At 44.9% G+C, this 14259-nt stretch overlaps 1 protein-coding gene across 1 annotated transcript in view; it reads right to left on the bottom strand.

Annotated features, from left to right (window-relative positions):
• LOC144480757 (V-type proton ATPase 116 kDa subunit a 1-like) overlaps positions 1-13103 on the bottom strand; it is a 121503-nt gene extending 108400 nt beyond the window's left edge. Inside the window, exons 1-4 of the mRNA XM_078200337.1 lie at positions 12987-13103; positions 12271-12349; positions 12026-12123; positions 7884-8012 (exon numbers count right to left, since the gene is read on the bottom strand). Of these exons, the coding sequence (XP_078056463.1) occupies positions 7884-8012; positions 12026-12123; positions 12271-12349; positions 12987-13103 (423 nt within the window). The remainder of the gene's footprint in view (positions 1-7883; positions 8013-12025; positions 12124-12270; positions 12350-12986) is intronic.
• Positions 13104-14259: the final 1156 nt, after the last annotated feature.

A 14259-nucleotide genomic window follows, 5' to 3' on the forward strand; every position in this document is an offset into this window, starting at 1 on the left:
CACCGATCTCAGGCAGAGTGGCAGCAGACCCCTCCATTCCACCAACTGATCTCAGGCAGAGTGGCAGCGGACACCCCCCACCGACCTCAAGCAGAGAGCCGTCGGATGCTCGACACTTACAGCCTCACGAACCGGAGTGCCTGAATTGGATTTTTGTGGAGCATGTCTGTTTTGCGCCGATTCTGGATGGGTGAAGCAGTGGTAAAAGGGGAAGTGCTGGTAAGGTTGGGGCGTGCAGCCCATTAAGTCAATTTAAATACATGCAAATGCATTTAAATGGCCGTCGCGCCCATTTTCGGGCCTCAGTAAAGGGGGAACTGGCACGGAGGTGGGCACGGATTGCGTTACTCCCCTCATGCCCAACTTTACCAAGTTTTCGCACCCAAATACGGGTACAACTTGATGATAAAATCGTGTCCTATATTCTGCACCCTCTCCTTTCCTTTTCCCCTATGCACTCTATGAACGGTATGCTTTGGCTGTACAGCACACAGGAAACAATACTTTTCACTGTATACTAATAGATGTGACAATAATAAATCAAATAAAATATTAAATCAAATCAAATCAAAATGTAGGGTATTGATGCCCTGATCCCTCCCTCTCTTTTGGATGCCTTTGACTTTGCAATGAGCGATCAGAGACCCTATTGTGCTCGATTCCTAATCTATAATTTGCCATTCTGAGGTACTTCCATCAAAGTTGAAACAGGAACAGAGCAAATAGGCCAAAGAGTTTCAGCATGCAATGTTTAAAGCACTGTACGCAGAATGGTAATGTCTATACTTGGTACATCAACCCACCGACAAACTGCATCTATGAAGTTGTGAGCAGTGTTAAAGTTTGGGCTTTCTTCCAGCAGAGGGTAAATTGTTATCTGTACAGTTGTATATGTCATGGAGTTAGTTTGTCATTATCCTTGAATTATGGTATATTAGACTGGACCAAAAAAATTCAAGCTCAAACTAATAGATATATTCACAAGTAAAGAAATATATCTGAGGCAGGAAGCTGAGGCTAGAAACCAATACTTAAGAATAAAGTTAGAATCAGACAACAAAAGGTTAAAACATCCTCTCTGGAGTGTATTTCTTACATAATCTGATAATCTGCAAGACATTTGGCCTGAAACTCTTTTGAAGACCTTTTCATACAATATCAGTCCAAAGATGTGCAGGTTGGGTGGATTGACCATGCTAAATTGCCTTTTAGTATCTCAAGATGTATAGGTTAGGAGGATCAGCAGGGTAAATACGTAAAGTTACAGGGATGGGGCCCGGGTAAAATGCCATGTAGGAGAGTCGGTGCAGACCTGATGGGCCAAACGGCCTCCTTCTGCACTGTAGGGACTCTATGATTCTATGATAAGCAATGTGATTCTTATGTTGAACTCATGGACTTTAACTTCATAAGCAAACTGACCTTCAATGCTGTGAAGATATTACGGGAGTGATTCTCCCAACCCATTGCGCTGCTTTTGTAGTGCAGCGAGCTGAGAGTCTCAAGCGGAGGCCATTTTGCGGGCTTCCCGGTGGACGCTACAGCCTCCGTGAGTCTCCGGCAGCTGGATTTCCGGCGCCGTCAGCTCCGCGCCAGAAATTGGCACGGAGCTGCATAATTTATTTAAACGATCATTTCCAAAATTTAAATATCATTTGCAGGCCCAGGATTGAAATCTCTGGGCCCGCAAATGATATTTGCGGGTCATCGAAGCCCTCAGAGGGTCGGGCGCTGGGGGGTGGCCCCTGGGCATTGCACCTTGGCAGTGCCAGCCTGGGCCCCCTGGCATGGCCAAAGGGCAAACTGCCAATGCCCAGGGGACATCTGCAGTGCACAGAATATGGGAGATTCATTTTGAAACTCCCACTGAAAAAAAAGCAGGATTTACTCCAGTTTTTACGTGTATTTGACACTTAGAATTTTTTTGGGTGAATCCCCCCCAATATGTTTGTACCCTCGGTGAATAAATACTGTTCATCAATCAAAATCAATACATTATCAAGTTTCTTGTCCATAGAATGACTTGATGGGCAGTGCTTGCGTGTTTTGATATACATTAATAATTTGAGCATTTAGAATTTGACTGGAATAAAGCTATTGTGTTGTGACTTGAATTTATAGATGAAGTGAACCTCCAGCCAACTGGCCACCATTTTCTCCAGTGTGAAAGTTCGTGGCTTATATCAGCCTCTAGTTGTATCATAATCGGATAGCCTAACATACAGAAATTCTTCCTATTTTCTGCAGGAGCCGCATTTATCAGTTGACAATCTGAAAAAGGGATTATTTGTTGCTGCCCCTTACAGAACTAGTCTGTTGCATGGTTCATACAAACAGCCCTTGAACAGCGTCAACAAATCTTTGCAGTTAAATTGATCTATCTGACATTGTAGACCCTTTTGACAAATGTGTTTCCCTGCAACTATCACTTATTGCACGTTCTACTTCCTGCAGTCTTGTTCACCATGGAGTAATTTGAAGAGTCTGTACTGCCAGAGGGTTGCTGATCCTAACTGCTCTGTTTGCCTTTGTGGAAGCTGGAGAAGCGTACCATGAGGATTGGTTGCTGTATCTGAAATGAACAACCTGTTGTCACGCGATGCTAGATTTTTCACTGGCATTGCCCATTATTGCAGCTGAAATTGGTTGGCAGACAGTTGAAATTGAATGGTAATAGGTTGAAATAAATGAGAGGCTCTTCAGAGGCTTTCACAACATGCCTCCATTCATTTAAGTTACACTCAAAATCAATTTTCTGCTCCATCACCAATGTTCTCCCCCCATCCTGTCCTCACTTTTATTCTTCAGGATGTGTGTTTCTTGGTCAGGCCAACATTTGTTGCCCATCCCCTTGGGAAGGTGGCGATGAGCTGCCTTCTTCAATTGCTGCAATCCTTAGTGGCCTAGGTACACCCACAGTGCTGATAGGAAGTGGATTTCAGGATTTTGCCCCAGTGACAGTGAAGGAGCAACGTTTCAAGTCAGGATGGTGGTGGACTGCATAAAATCATAGGATCATAGAATCCCTACAGTACAGAAGGAGGCCATTCGGCCCATTGAGTTGCACTGACCACAATCTCACCCTTTCCCCAGAACTCCACATATTTACCCTGCTAATCCCCCCGAAACTAGGGTCAATTTAGCATGGCCAATCAACCTAACCCGCACATCTTTAGACTGTGGGAGGAAACCCGAGCACCCGGAGGAAACCCACGTGGACACGAGGAGAACGCACAAACTCCACACAGATGGTGACCCAGGCCGGGAATCGAACCCAGGTCTCTGGCGCTGTGAGGCAACAGTGCTAACCACTGTGCCACCGTGCCGACTTGGAGGGAAATTTGCAGGTGGTGGTGTTCCCCTGCTTTCTGACTCCCAGCTTGATGGTAATAGCCATAGTCATAGCCAGGTTGTAAGAGTACTGATTGTGGAGGAATGCAGTTCTGATGCTGCAGGTAGCGAACAGCACCTCCTGGGTGCCCAGGTTTGAGTTGATTGATTGACCAATTAACAGAAGTGGCTGGGGGGTGTTGGTCCATACAATCATGTGCTGGGGTGGGAGATCCACAGAGCAACTGACACACGGACTGGAGCTGGCCCCATTTTTCAAAGGCAGCCACACTAGCACTCAGTATAAAAGTATAGTTAAACCGAATGTCCCTGTGGATGTTAGAGGAGGTAGTTGGGTGAAGTGTAAAATTGTTTAAAATGAAGTGCTGCTACCTAGCACAAGAAAGTTGTCCAGGACAGAAATGTAAAATACCGATTGTGACTGAACGTTTATTCCAGTGGAGATGCCACAGGGCGGTCAATTAGATATCCCCCCTGGTTCAGTGACACTGTCAGACCTCCTCCTGGCAGCTAGGGAATGGTGGGGGTTAATATTCCCATCAAATGACTGGAAGAGGCCATTCCAAATAACCAAGGAGGCATAGTCGCAGGTGGCAGTGGAGGTCAGCAACTCCGAGATCCAGCAGCGAGATTGAGTCCAGTGCTGGAAAAGGAATAATGACTTTCTGTGAACAGCAAGGCTGAGCCTGGGTGAATGCTGTGCAAACTGTGGCTGAAAGGTGGATGGTGATCTAGAAGCCTGGGGGCAAAAATTTCTGATTCTTTTCTCTAAGTACTGGTGAGAAACTTGGGGGGCGGGGGGGGGGGGGGGGGCAATTCTCCCATCGCGACCCGCAAATTTTCTGGAGGGTCGGGTCGAGAGACGCGCATGTCGGCCATTTTGCGGGATTCATGCATGCGTTCCAGATGCATGCGCGTCTCCCAGAGCCAGAGAACAGTTGCAGTCGGGACCGCGCTGGAAACCGGCTGGAAGAGAGGTAAGTGATTTGAATCTGTTTTAAAGGCTGGGCCTGATAGCATCTCCCACCCCGCCAGGAGTACTTCATTCCAGCGGGGTTTAGAGTAGTTCCCCACGTTCGGGGAACTAACGGGAGACTCCGCCAGAGTGAAGGGGGGCAATCGGGGCCCCCCAGGTTGTCGGGCGGTGGGGGGTGGTTACCCCTGGGCATGGGCGCCCTGGCAGTGCCAGCCTGTGCCCCTGGCACTGCCCAAGGAGCAAAGTGCCCGTGTCCAGGGGGCACCCTGGCACTGCCTGCTGGGCATCAGGCAGTGCCAAAGGGGTGGGGCATATAGTGGGTGGGATCTAGGGGCAATTGGTGGGGTTCCGCTGCCATTCTGCATGGATATTGGTCTGGGCTGGAGGGAGGCCAGCGTTTGGTGCTCTGCCGGGGGGGATGGTCTGCCTCCCATTGGGAGGGTCTGCCTCTGGAGGGGTGGTGTTAGTCTGCCAGGAGGCATCAGCGGGGGGGTGGGGCGTCTGCTGTGGTGGGAGGGTTAGGGGGATCGTCATTGCTGGGGGGAGGTAGGGGGCTCCTGGAGATTGGGGCGCTCCGGGACAGGGGTGAGTGAGGGGGTGACTGGCCCAGGAATTGTCAAGGGGACCGCGATCGGGCCGTGGTGGTGTCCCACTGTAGGGATCCTGGGCTGGCACATGTGCAGAGCTCCAGAGCTGTCAGACTCTGGTGTGAATAGGCCCCACCTCCCCGGGTTTTTAATATTCACGATTGAGACCTCTGCAGTGTACAGAGTGGGGAGATTCAGGTCTGAGGTTGCACTGAAAAAATAGTCGTGATCTAGACTAGTTTTCTTGCCAATTCAGCACTTTTGGGAGAATCACCCCCCCCCCCCCCCCCCAAAATATGCAGCTCCCTGGCTGCACAGCCAGCTTTTCTCGCTAGATACTTGGGGAAAAAAAATTCTGCGGGCGCGGTGACGCCATCAGTGTGATGGCTTCACAGAGAAAAATAACTCCCCCCTGCCCCTACCACAGATCAGGGGAATCAGCCTCCAATGAGGCTTACCCGATGACCCGCTGGCACTGCCTCCTGGGGCAGCGCCAGTATGCTAGAGGCAGTACCAGAGGGCAGTGTCAGGGTGCTGAGGGGCCATGCTGAGGTAGTGCCAGGGTGCCAGGGGCATTTTGCAAAAGCAGCGGTAAACCTCACTGATGTGGTGTAATGCTGGTGAGGGGGGATATTCTTAACTTGGTGGGAACAGATAGCAGGAAACTCTTTAATGTGATGATAATTCCTGACATTTCTGGGTGGGAACTTCATTACATCACTGGCATGGGACTGGGAAAATCAGAACGCAAGATCTTGCCACCGAGACTCTCGTTTCAGCATCCTCACGAGATTTTCCACTGGTGACGCCATTTTTGCCCGGCAGAAAATCTTGGCCTGGATCTCTATCATATTGCAATCCCTCCAGGATTGAGCTGGAGTCTTCATCAATTATAGATTAATCTCCAGGGCACCGCACTGAGCAGCCCAAGAGAACAACCCCTGTTGGGCAGGAGATGGCCTCATGGTATTATCCAAAAACTCAGCTAATATTCTGCGGACCTGGGTTCGAATCCCGCCACAGCAGCTGGTTGAATTTGAATTCAATGAAAAATATCTGGAATTAAGAATCTACTGATGACCATGAAACCATTGTCGATTGTCAGAAAAACCCATCTGGTTCATGAAATCTGCCGTCCTTACCTGGTCTGGCCTACATTTGACTCCAGAACCACAGTAATGTGGTTGACTCTCAGCTACCCTCGGGCAACTAGGGATGGGCAATAAATGGTGACCAGCCAGCGATGCCCATGTCCCGGGAATGAATAAAAAAAAATCACAGGCACATTCATTTAAAAAAAATCTTTGAATCAAAGAAAAAGGTTATTTGACTGACAGTCAAGAATCACCCAATTGGGTAATGAAACTGTTTACTTTCCAATTGGTTTGGCAAGCCAGTGAGGCACAAGTATGGTTAAGTTGGGCAGCCATTGGCAGGGGTGCGAGAGTCAGGTGGTTGGAGGAGGGAGGTCTTGTGATGACACCTACAAGGCATTGGTGAGGCCTCACCTGGAGTATTATACACAGTTTTGGTCCCCTTATTTGAGGAAAGATGTAGTGGCACTGAGGCAGTTCAGAGGAGGTTCACTGGATTGACTCCAGAGATGAGGGGTTTGTTGTATGAAGACAGATTGAACAGTTTAGGCCTATACTCTCTGGAATTTAGAAGAATGAGAGGCGATGATAAAAGATATGGATAAAGTAGACGTGGAGCGGTGCTTCCTCTTGTGGGGCATTCTCAGATGAGAGGTCATAGTCTTAGGATAAGGGATAGCAAATTTAAAACAGAGTTGAGGAGAAGCTACTTCTCCCAAAGGGTTGTGAATCTGTGGAATTCGCTACCTCAAAGTGTGGTGGATGCTGGGACAGTGAGTGAATTTAAGGAGGAGTTAGATAGATTTTTAATTGGTAATGGGTGTGGTGAACCATTGTTGGTTCCCACCAGGTAGTGCTGAGCCATGGTCTGGCCAGTACTATGAGTCTGTAGATATGTTACTGTTGGGGTTAGGGTTGGGCTGTTCTACCTGTTAATATAGTCCTTATGGTACACCCCAGTCGGCTCCGCCTCCTGGGAGAGGTATAAAGGTCACTGCTCTGCCTGGTGACCCTTTAGTCGGGGATCGTGTACTGTATATAGTAGCTCTGTTATTGTTGGCAATAAAAGCCTTTATTTCCCGAGTACATCCAGCCTCTTGTGTGTTATATCGCGCATCAATGGGTTGAAGGGTTATGGGGAGAAGGCAGGAAAATGTGGATGAGGAGCATTTGAGCCATTGAAGAAACACTGAAAATTATTCCAACCATAAATTTTGGTGTAAAGCAACAAATACCAAAAGAGTTTTATTCAACCAGCTGCAAATGCTTCAGAAAAGCTTTCAAGCACTTTTCTTGAACAATCTATCAGTTGAACTCTGGGATATCAGAGGGCAGTATATCCATCTGCAGCACTCAGTGATGGTTACTGATCACAATATACAGGAAAGGAGCAAACTGCTTTTATTAAACACGACAGCCCTGTAGCAATTAAAATTGTTTCCTCTGTCAATTATATTATTTATTTAATTATATTCAATAATTGCATGAGGGGACTGAAATTATCATGATGGTTTGGTTGGTCAATATACAGATGCACAATACCATATGAATAAATGCCAGTAAAACTGTATATACATGAATCTACTTGTCTGTGTTTGCGCATGTGTGTGAGAGTGAAGGGTATAATAAAGGGGAGAGTTGTATCTTGGACAATATCCCTTTCTAGTTCCAGAAACTTTAAATCGCACTGCCATCTTTTAAGAATTCACAAATATGAAACTCATAACAAATGTTAAAATCTAGACAGCTTAATATATTTTCCTCGACTAGAGAACACTTTAATACTTCTGCTGATGGCATTAGAAACACTTGTTATTCCATGATGGTGCAATAACATAAATGTATTCAATACAATTGTGGCAATAACTGACATACCTCTTCAAAGAAGTCTTCCGTTATCTGAAGAAGGAACTTTAGCTCTGTCAGCTCCAGGCAATTATTTTTCAAAGCTTCTTGGTTTGTGTTGATCTCTTTCAACTCTTTTTCTAGCTTTTCAAAAGCAGTCTAAATGAGAAAAAGCGGAAATTTCACTGCTTCAATTCCCCACAGTTCTGCAAAGAGCACTTATGAAGGGCAGATAAACCTAATTAAAATTGATTTGCTGAGAGGACAATAGCTTGAAATGTTAACGCATCCTTTTATAAAGGAGCCTAAAATATCAATTTTTGACTGAAATGGCAAATAAAAATACTTGTTACACTTTTGCTGTTTTCAATCAGATACAAGTCACTAGAATAACATTAACAGAAATTAATTGTGTTCATTTTTGAAAGACAAATCTTTAAGTCATTTTTCCTCTAACTTACTACTTGCGGACTGAAACTATAATCTTGTTATTTTTGCTTCAGGAATAATTTTAAGGATTAAAGTTTTACAATAGTAATTCTGTGCCATCATGACAAATGATGCAATACTTTTTCTTTGATCACAAGCCAAATGAAAATGCGTTTTACATGCTTCATTGTGAACTATACCACCCATCATTCTGATTCTGAGGTAAATATTTGGGAAGGAGAGTCAGGAAAAGCAATTTCTTTAAACTCTGTGAGAGGCTCCTCTGGTCCTCAAAGAAGAAAAACAATAAATAATACAAAAACAGACCACAGTCCATGTACTTGGCATTTCACCATCCTGGCAGTTACATGATGCAATGGTAAGTGATGGAAGGGGGCAATCATTTAATCCAGCATAATTTAATGTGGTTTTAGAATATTCATCTTTATATTTAGTCCACAGATATCATTATTCTTGAAATACCTGTCGAGTGTTGTACTAGCCCAGGATGATAATATCAGTATTGTCACAATATACTGACTGGGCATTAAATCACTGTTCTTCCACTGTGAAGTCCTAAGCTAAATGGAAACGTTCTGAAATGTTATGACAGGATTGACAGTTGGATGACGATCTAAGGAAGAATGTTATAATTGATGGATATTGGCTATGATTAATTTATTGACTTCCAATCAGAGGACTGACCGCTAACCTCTATTGCTTTGAACTGACCGAGCCTAGCTGAACAAGATTTGCCAATTCCTGACCATAGGCATTGGATAGAATGAGGAGAGGAAGGAGAGAACAGTCACATTGCCCAGAGCCTTGTAGCATGAAGAAGTGAAAGAGTTGGAAGATGTGAACAAAGAAGGTGTGTGGGGAAACATAATCGAAAAATGTAATCAAAACTGCATCTCTGATTCTTCCAGCATATGCAGTGAACACAGACAAACTCATAAATATATCAGAAGTAAGTGACAAATATTAAATAATTGAAAATGAAACTGAGAATCTTTTTGCTGAGTACAATTACCTTTACATTACAGAAGGTCTCCTGAGAGAACACCTAATCACCTTACATTTTAATTTATAGAACAATCCTCGTAAGAAGTCTCACAACACCAGGTTAAAGTCCAACAGGTTAATTTGGTAGCACGAGCTTTCGGAGCGCTGCCCCTTCATCAGGTGAGTGGAGAATTGGTTTCACAAACAGAGCATATAGAGACACAAACTCAATTACAAGATAATGGTTGGAGTGCGAGTCTTAACAGGTAATTAAGTCTTTACAGCTTCAGACAATGTGAGTGGAGAGAGAGTAAAGCACAGTTTAAAGAGGTGTGAATTGTCTAAAGCCAAGACAGTTAGTGAGATTTTGCAAGCCCAGGCAAATCGTGGGGGTTACAGGTAGTGTGACATGAACCCAAGATCCCGGTTGAGGCCATCCTCATGTGTATGGAACTTGGCTATCAGTTTTTGCTGATTCGGCGATTCTGCATTGTCATGTGACTTGGAGAATGCTTACCCAAAGATCAGAGGCTGAATGCCCTTGACTGCTGAAGTGTTCCCCAACATGAAGGGAACACTCCTGCTTGGTGATTGTCGAGTGGTGTCCATTCATCCATTGTCATAGCGTCTGCATGGTCTCGCCAATGTACCATGCCTCGGGACATCCATTCCTGCAGTGTATCAGGTAGACAATGTTGGCCGAGTTGCAAGAGTATGTACCGTGTACCTGGTGAATGGTGTTCTCACGTGATATGATGGCTTCCATGTCGATGATCCGGCACGTCTTGCAGAGGTTATGTGGTGTCGTGGTCACTGTTCCCCTGAAGGCTGGGTAGTTTGCTACGAACAATGGTCTGTTTGAGGTTGCGCGGTTTTTTGAAGGCAAGTAGTGGGGTATGGAGATGGCCGTGGCGAGATGTTCGTCTTTATCGATGACATGTTGAAGGCTCCGAAGAAGATGTCGTAGCCAACACATCCAGCCATCCCATCGTATCAGGCAATGGGACACTGTGTGAGAACCTCTCCGGCTACATCGAGGGCATCCTGAAACCCATCGTACAAAGAACCCCCAGCTCCTGTCGCAACACTACCCACTTCTTACAGAAACTCAGCACCCATGGAGCAGTTGAACCAGGAACACTCCTCGTCACAATGAATATCTCGGCACTCTACACCAGCATCCCCCATGACAACGGCATTGTTGCAACTGCCTTGCTGTGACTCGGCCACCATTGTCTACCTGATACGCTGCAGGAAAGGATGTCCCGAGGCATGGTACATTGGGGAGACCATGCAGACACTATGACAACGGATGAATGAACACCGCTCGATAATCACCAGGCAGAAGTGTTCCCTCCCTGTGGGGGAGCACTTCAGCAGTCACGGGCATTCAGCCTCTGATCTTCGAGTAAGCATTCTCCAAGGCAGCCTTCAAGACACACGACAACGCAGAATCGCCAAGCAGAAACTGATAGCCAAGTTCCGCACACATGAGGGTGGCCTCCACCAGGATCTTGGCTTCATGTCACACTACCTGTAACCCCTATGACTTGCCTGGGCTTGCAAAATCTTGCTAACTGTCCTGACTTGAGACAATTCACACTTCTTTAACCTGTGCTTAACGGTTTCTCCATTTGCATTGTCTGCAGCTGTAAAGACTTGATTACTTGTTCAGATTCACATTCCAACCATTATATTGTAATTGAGTTTGTGTCTATATATGCCCTGTTTGTGAAACCAATTCTCCACTCATCTGTTGAAGGGGCAGCGCTCCGAAAGCTTGTGCTACCAAATAAACCTGTTGGACTTTAACCTGGTGTTGTGAGACTTCTTACTGTGCCTACCCCAGTCCAATGTTGGCATTCCATATCATAGAACAATCCTGTATTCCATTCTTTAACAACATATGTACACACACGTTTTATAATTTTTCCAAAACAGACTAACCTTTTTTACAATGAATTTTATATATAATAAAAGGAAATCTATGTTGAATCACAGATTCAAGTTTTTAGATATCCAGATCACCAACAACCTCTCCTGGCCACCATCCCCCCGCCCCCCCCCCCCTCCCCGCCCCCCAATGCCGACACTATTGTTAAGAAAGCCCACCAATGTCTCTACTTTCTCAGAAGACTAAGGAAATTTGGCATGTCAGCCACGACTCTCACCAACTTTTACAGATGCACCATAGAAAGCATTCTTTCTGGTTGTATCACAGCTTGGTATGGCTCCTGCTCTGCCCAAGACTGCAAGGAACTACAAAAGGTCGTGAATGTAGCCCAATCCATCACGCAAAACAGCCTCCCATCCATTGACTCTGTCTACACTTCCCACTGCCTCGGCAAAGCAGCCAGCATAATTAAGGACACCACGCACCCTGGACATACTCTCTTCCACCTTCTTCCGTCAGGAAAAATATACAAAAGTTTGAGGTCACGTACCAACCGACTCAAGAACAGCTTCTTCCCTGCTGCTGTCAGACTTTTGAATGGACTTACCTTGCATTAAGTTGATCTTTTTCTACACCCTAGCTATGACTGTAACACTACATTCTGCATTCTCTCATTCTCTCTGAACGGTATGTTTTGTCTGTACAGCAAGCAAGAAACAATACTTTTAACTGTCTGTTAATACATGTGACAATAATAAATCCACTCAAATCAAAGAAGAAGACAGTAATTTCTTGCAGAAGTAGTGAATTGGAATAGGCAGTTGTTGCAGAAATCGATGCTTACCTCCAATTCAATTACATCCCTTGGGCAAGGGGCCTTATCATTTCCCGCACTTCTAATGATTGGAATGTTAGCTTTTGTAATTTCTTTTTCTAAAAAGCCTGCAAGAAAAGTAAAAAAATGTACTGTGAGACACAGCACTCAACTTTAAGCACTTGTCGTTTTTTAAAATAATGACAACTAATTAAGTTTTTGAAATAAATTTCATGAGGAAAATTTAAATGATCCAACTGGAATACGAAACCTACGTAGAATTCTCTCCATCTCGTCACATCTTCTGACCTCATTCACAAATTTCCTCTGGAAAGCAATGATTCCTGGATTCAACTACAAGAGCGTGGGAAGAATCAGTAAGAAGCTGTTGCTAATGTGAAAAGGATAAAGACAAGCAATAATTTCTCTGATATCAGTTGATTTTCTATTGACACTTGTAATTGCTCACTCAAAACTTATTAAATGAATCAAAAGTATATGTGACAAGCTGTCTAGTTTGTGGAGGGAACATAGCTAAGTGAGCTTTGCATCATTTTTATCATGTAAGCATCAGTTGTAGACAATGCAGAGATAAATGCTCTTGAATCCAATTTGTTGCATTGGGTCACATCTTTGTAAACAAAATAAACATAGGTCTGTTAACAAATATATTTATAAATGGCGGCACAGTGGTTAGCACTGCTGCCTCACAATGCCAGGGACCCGGGTTTGATTCCCGGCTTGGGTCACTGTCTGTGCGCGTTCTCCCCGTGTCTGTGTGGGTTTCTTCCGGGTGCTGCGGTTTCCTCTCACAGTCCGAAAGACGTGCCGGTTACGCGCATTGGCCGTGCTAAATCTCCCCCAGTGTACCCGAACAGGTGCTGGAGTGTTGCGACTAGGGGATTTTCACAGTAGCTTCATTGCAGTGTAAGCCTACTTGTGATACCAATAAATAAACTTTAAATATTTTTTAAATGTCGAAAGTACTCACATCTCTGAATTGTACAAGTCCTAGCTCTCCCAGTTCATTAACACAACAGTATGCTGTCTCGGTCTGAAAGAAAAGTTGAACCAAGCACATCTCTTCACTCCTGAAGACTGAACCCATTCTCAACTGCGATTAATCTCTTGGAAGTCAAAGTGAGGGGCTTTGCTTTGTTGTATTTGATCTCAGAGTTCTTTCCTGGAGAAAAATTAGCTGCACATATCACTTCAAATATTAATGTTTAGCCTTTTGCTTCCATTATTGATTGAAGAAGATAAAAGGCGCTTGAGTATTTTTTAACTAGTCAGCTTATAATCCTAACAACTTGTCTAATTTCTGCATCAATCAAACTCCATACAGTTAAGAAACAGAGCAAAGCTGAATAAAAGGCTTCAATTCCTTAAAACACTCCAGCCTGTTCCTCAATTAACAGGGAAGCATATCTGTTAAACAAGGTTTCATGATGTGATGAAGTATAACAATATTTATTTACATTTTGTGATAAAATCAAACGTACCTTGCAAACTGAAATCCAACACGAGGAGACAACCATCAACAAATGCGCTCTGGTGATGCACAAAAACATACTATCGATAATGTGCGTTTTGTATATTACTTTATTGGTACCAAAAGTCAATAAGTTTCCATGCCCGGCAGTTGTATTAGTAAAACTTTTCCCAGGGCTCTTCAGTCACAAATCAATATAATTAATGTGACAGAATTATCAATGTGGTCTCTCAACCTGATAAAATTCATTCTCATCTGGTGTCAAATCATGGAAGCCACATGTGTAGTAAAGCAACACAATGGGGGGGATTCTCACCAAACAATTGCAAGGTGTTGTTTGTAGGGAGATATGAGGAAAATAATTTGGTTTTCTCTCCAGATCTTACCACACTCTGCTTAAAAAAAACAAGGGGATGTGTTTCACGCCACCATGCTGGGAGCTGCACACTGGCAAATCCTGACTGTACTGAGATCAGGGTGCCACCTTTAAAGGGCGCCCCAGTCATAACAGGAATAAGCCTCCCCATCAAACCACCATGGAGGCCTTAGGGGCTCCTGTCCCGACCCCACCTCCCGATCGGAGTCAGCACTTCTCTCCCCCCTCTTCCCGCCAATCATCATTTCCCCACCTTCCCCCCGATCATCAGCCCTTTCCCTCCCCATCATCGGCCCCTTCCCCTCTGATCATCGGCCCCTTTCCCCCATGCGATCATCAACGTCTTCCCCTCTTGATCACAGCCCCTTCCCGCCCCCCAGATCATCTGCCCCTTCC

This window comes from Mustelus asterias, chromosome 2 (assembly GCF_964213995.1).
Source record: "Mustelus asterias chromosome 2, sMusAst1.hap1.1, whole genome shotgun sequence".
In the NCBI taxonomy this organism is placed as follows: domain Eukaryota; kingdom Metazoa; phylum Chordata; class Chondrichthyes; order Carcharhiniformes; family Triakidae; genus Mustelus; species Mustelus asterias.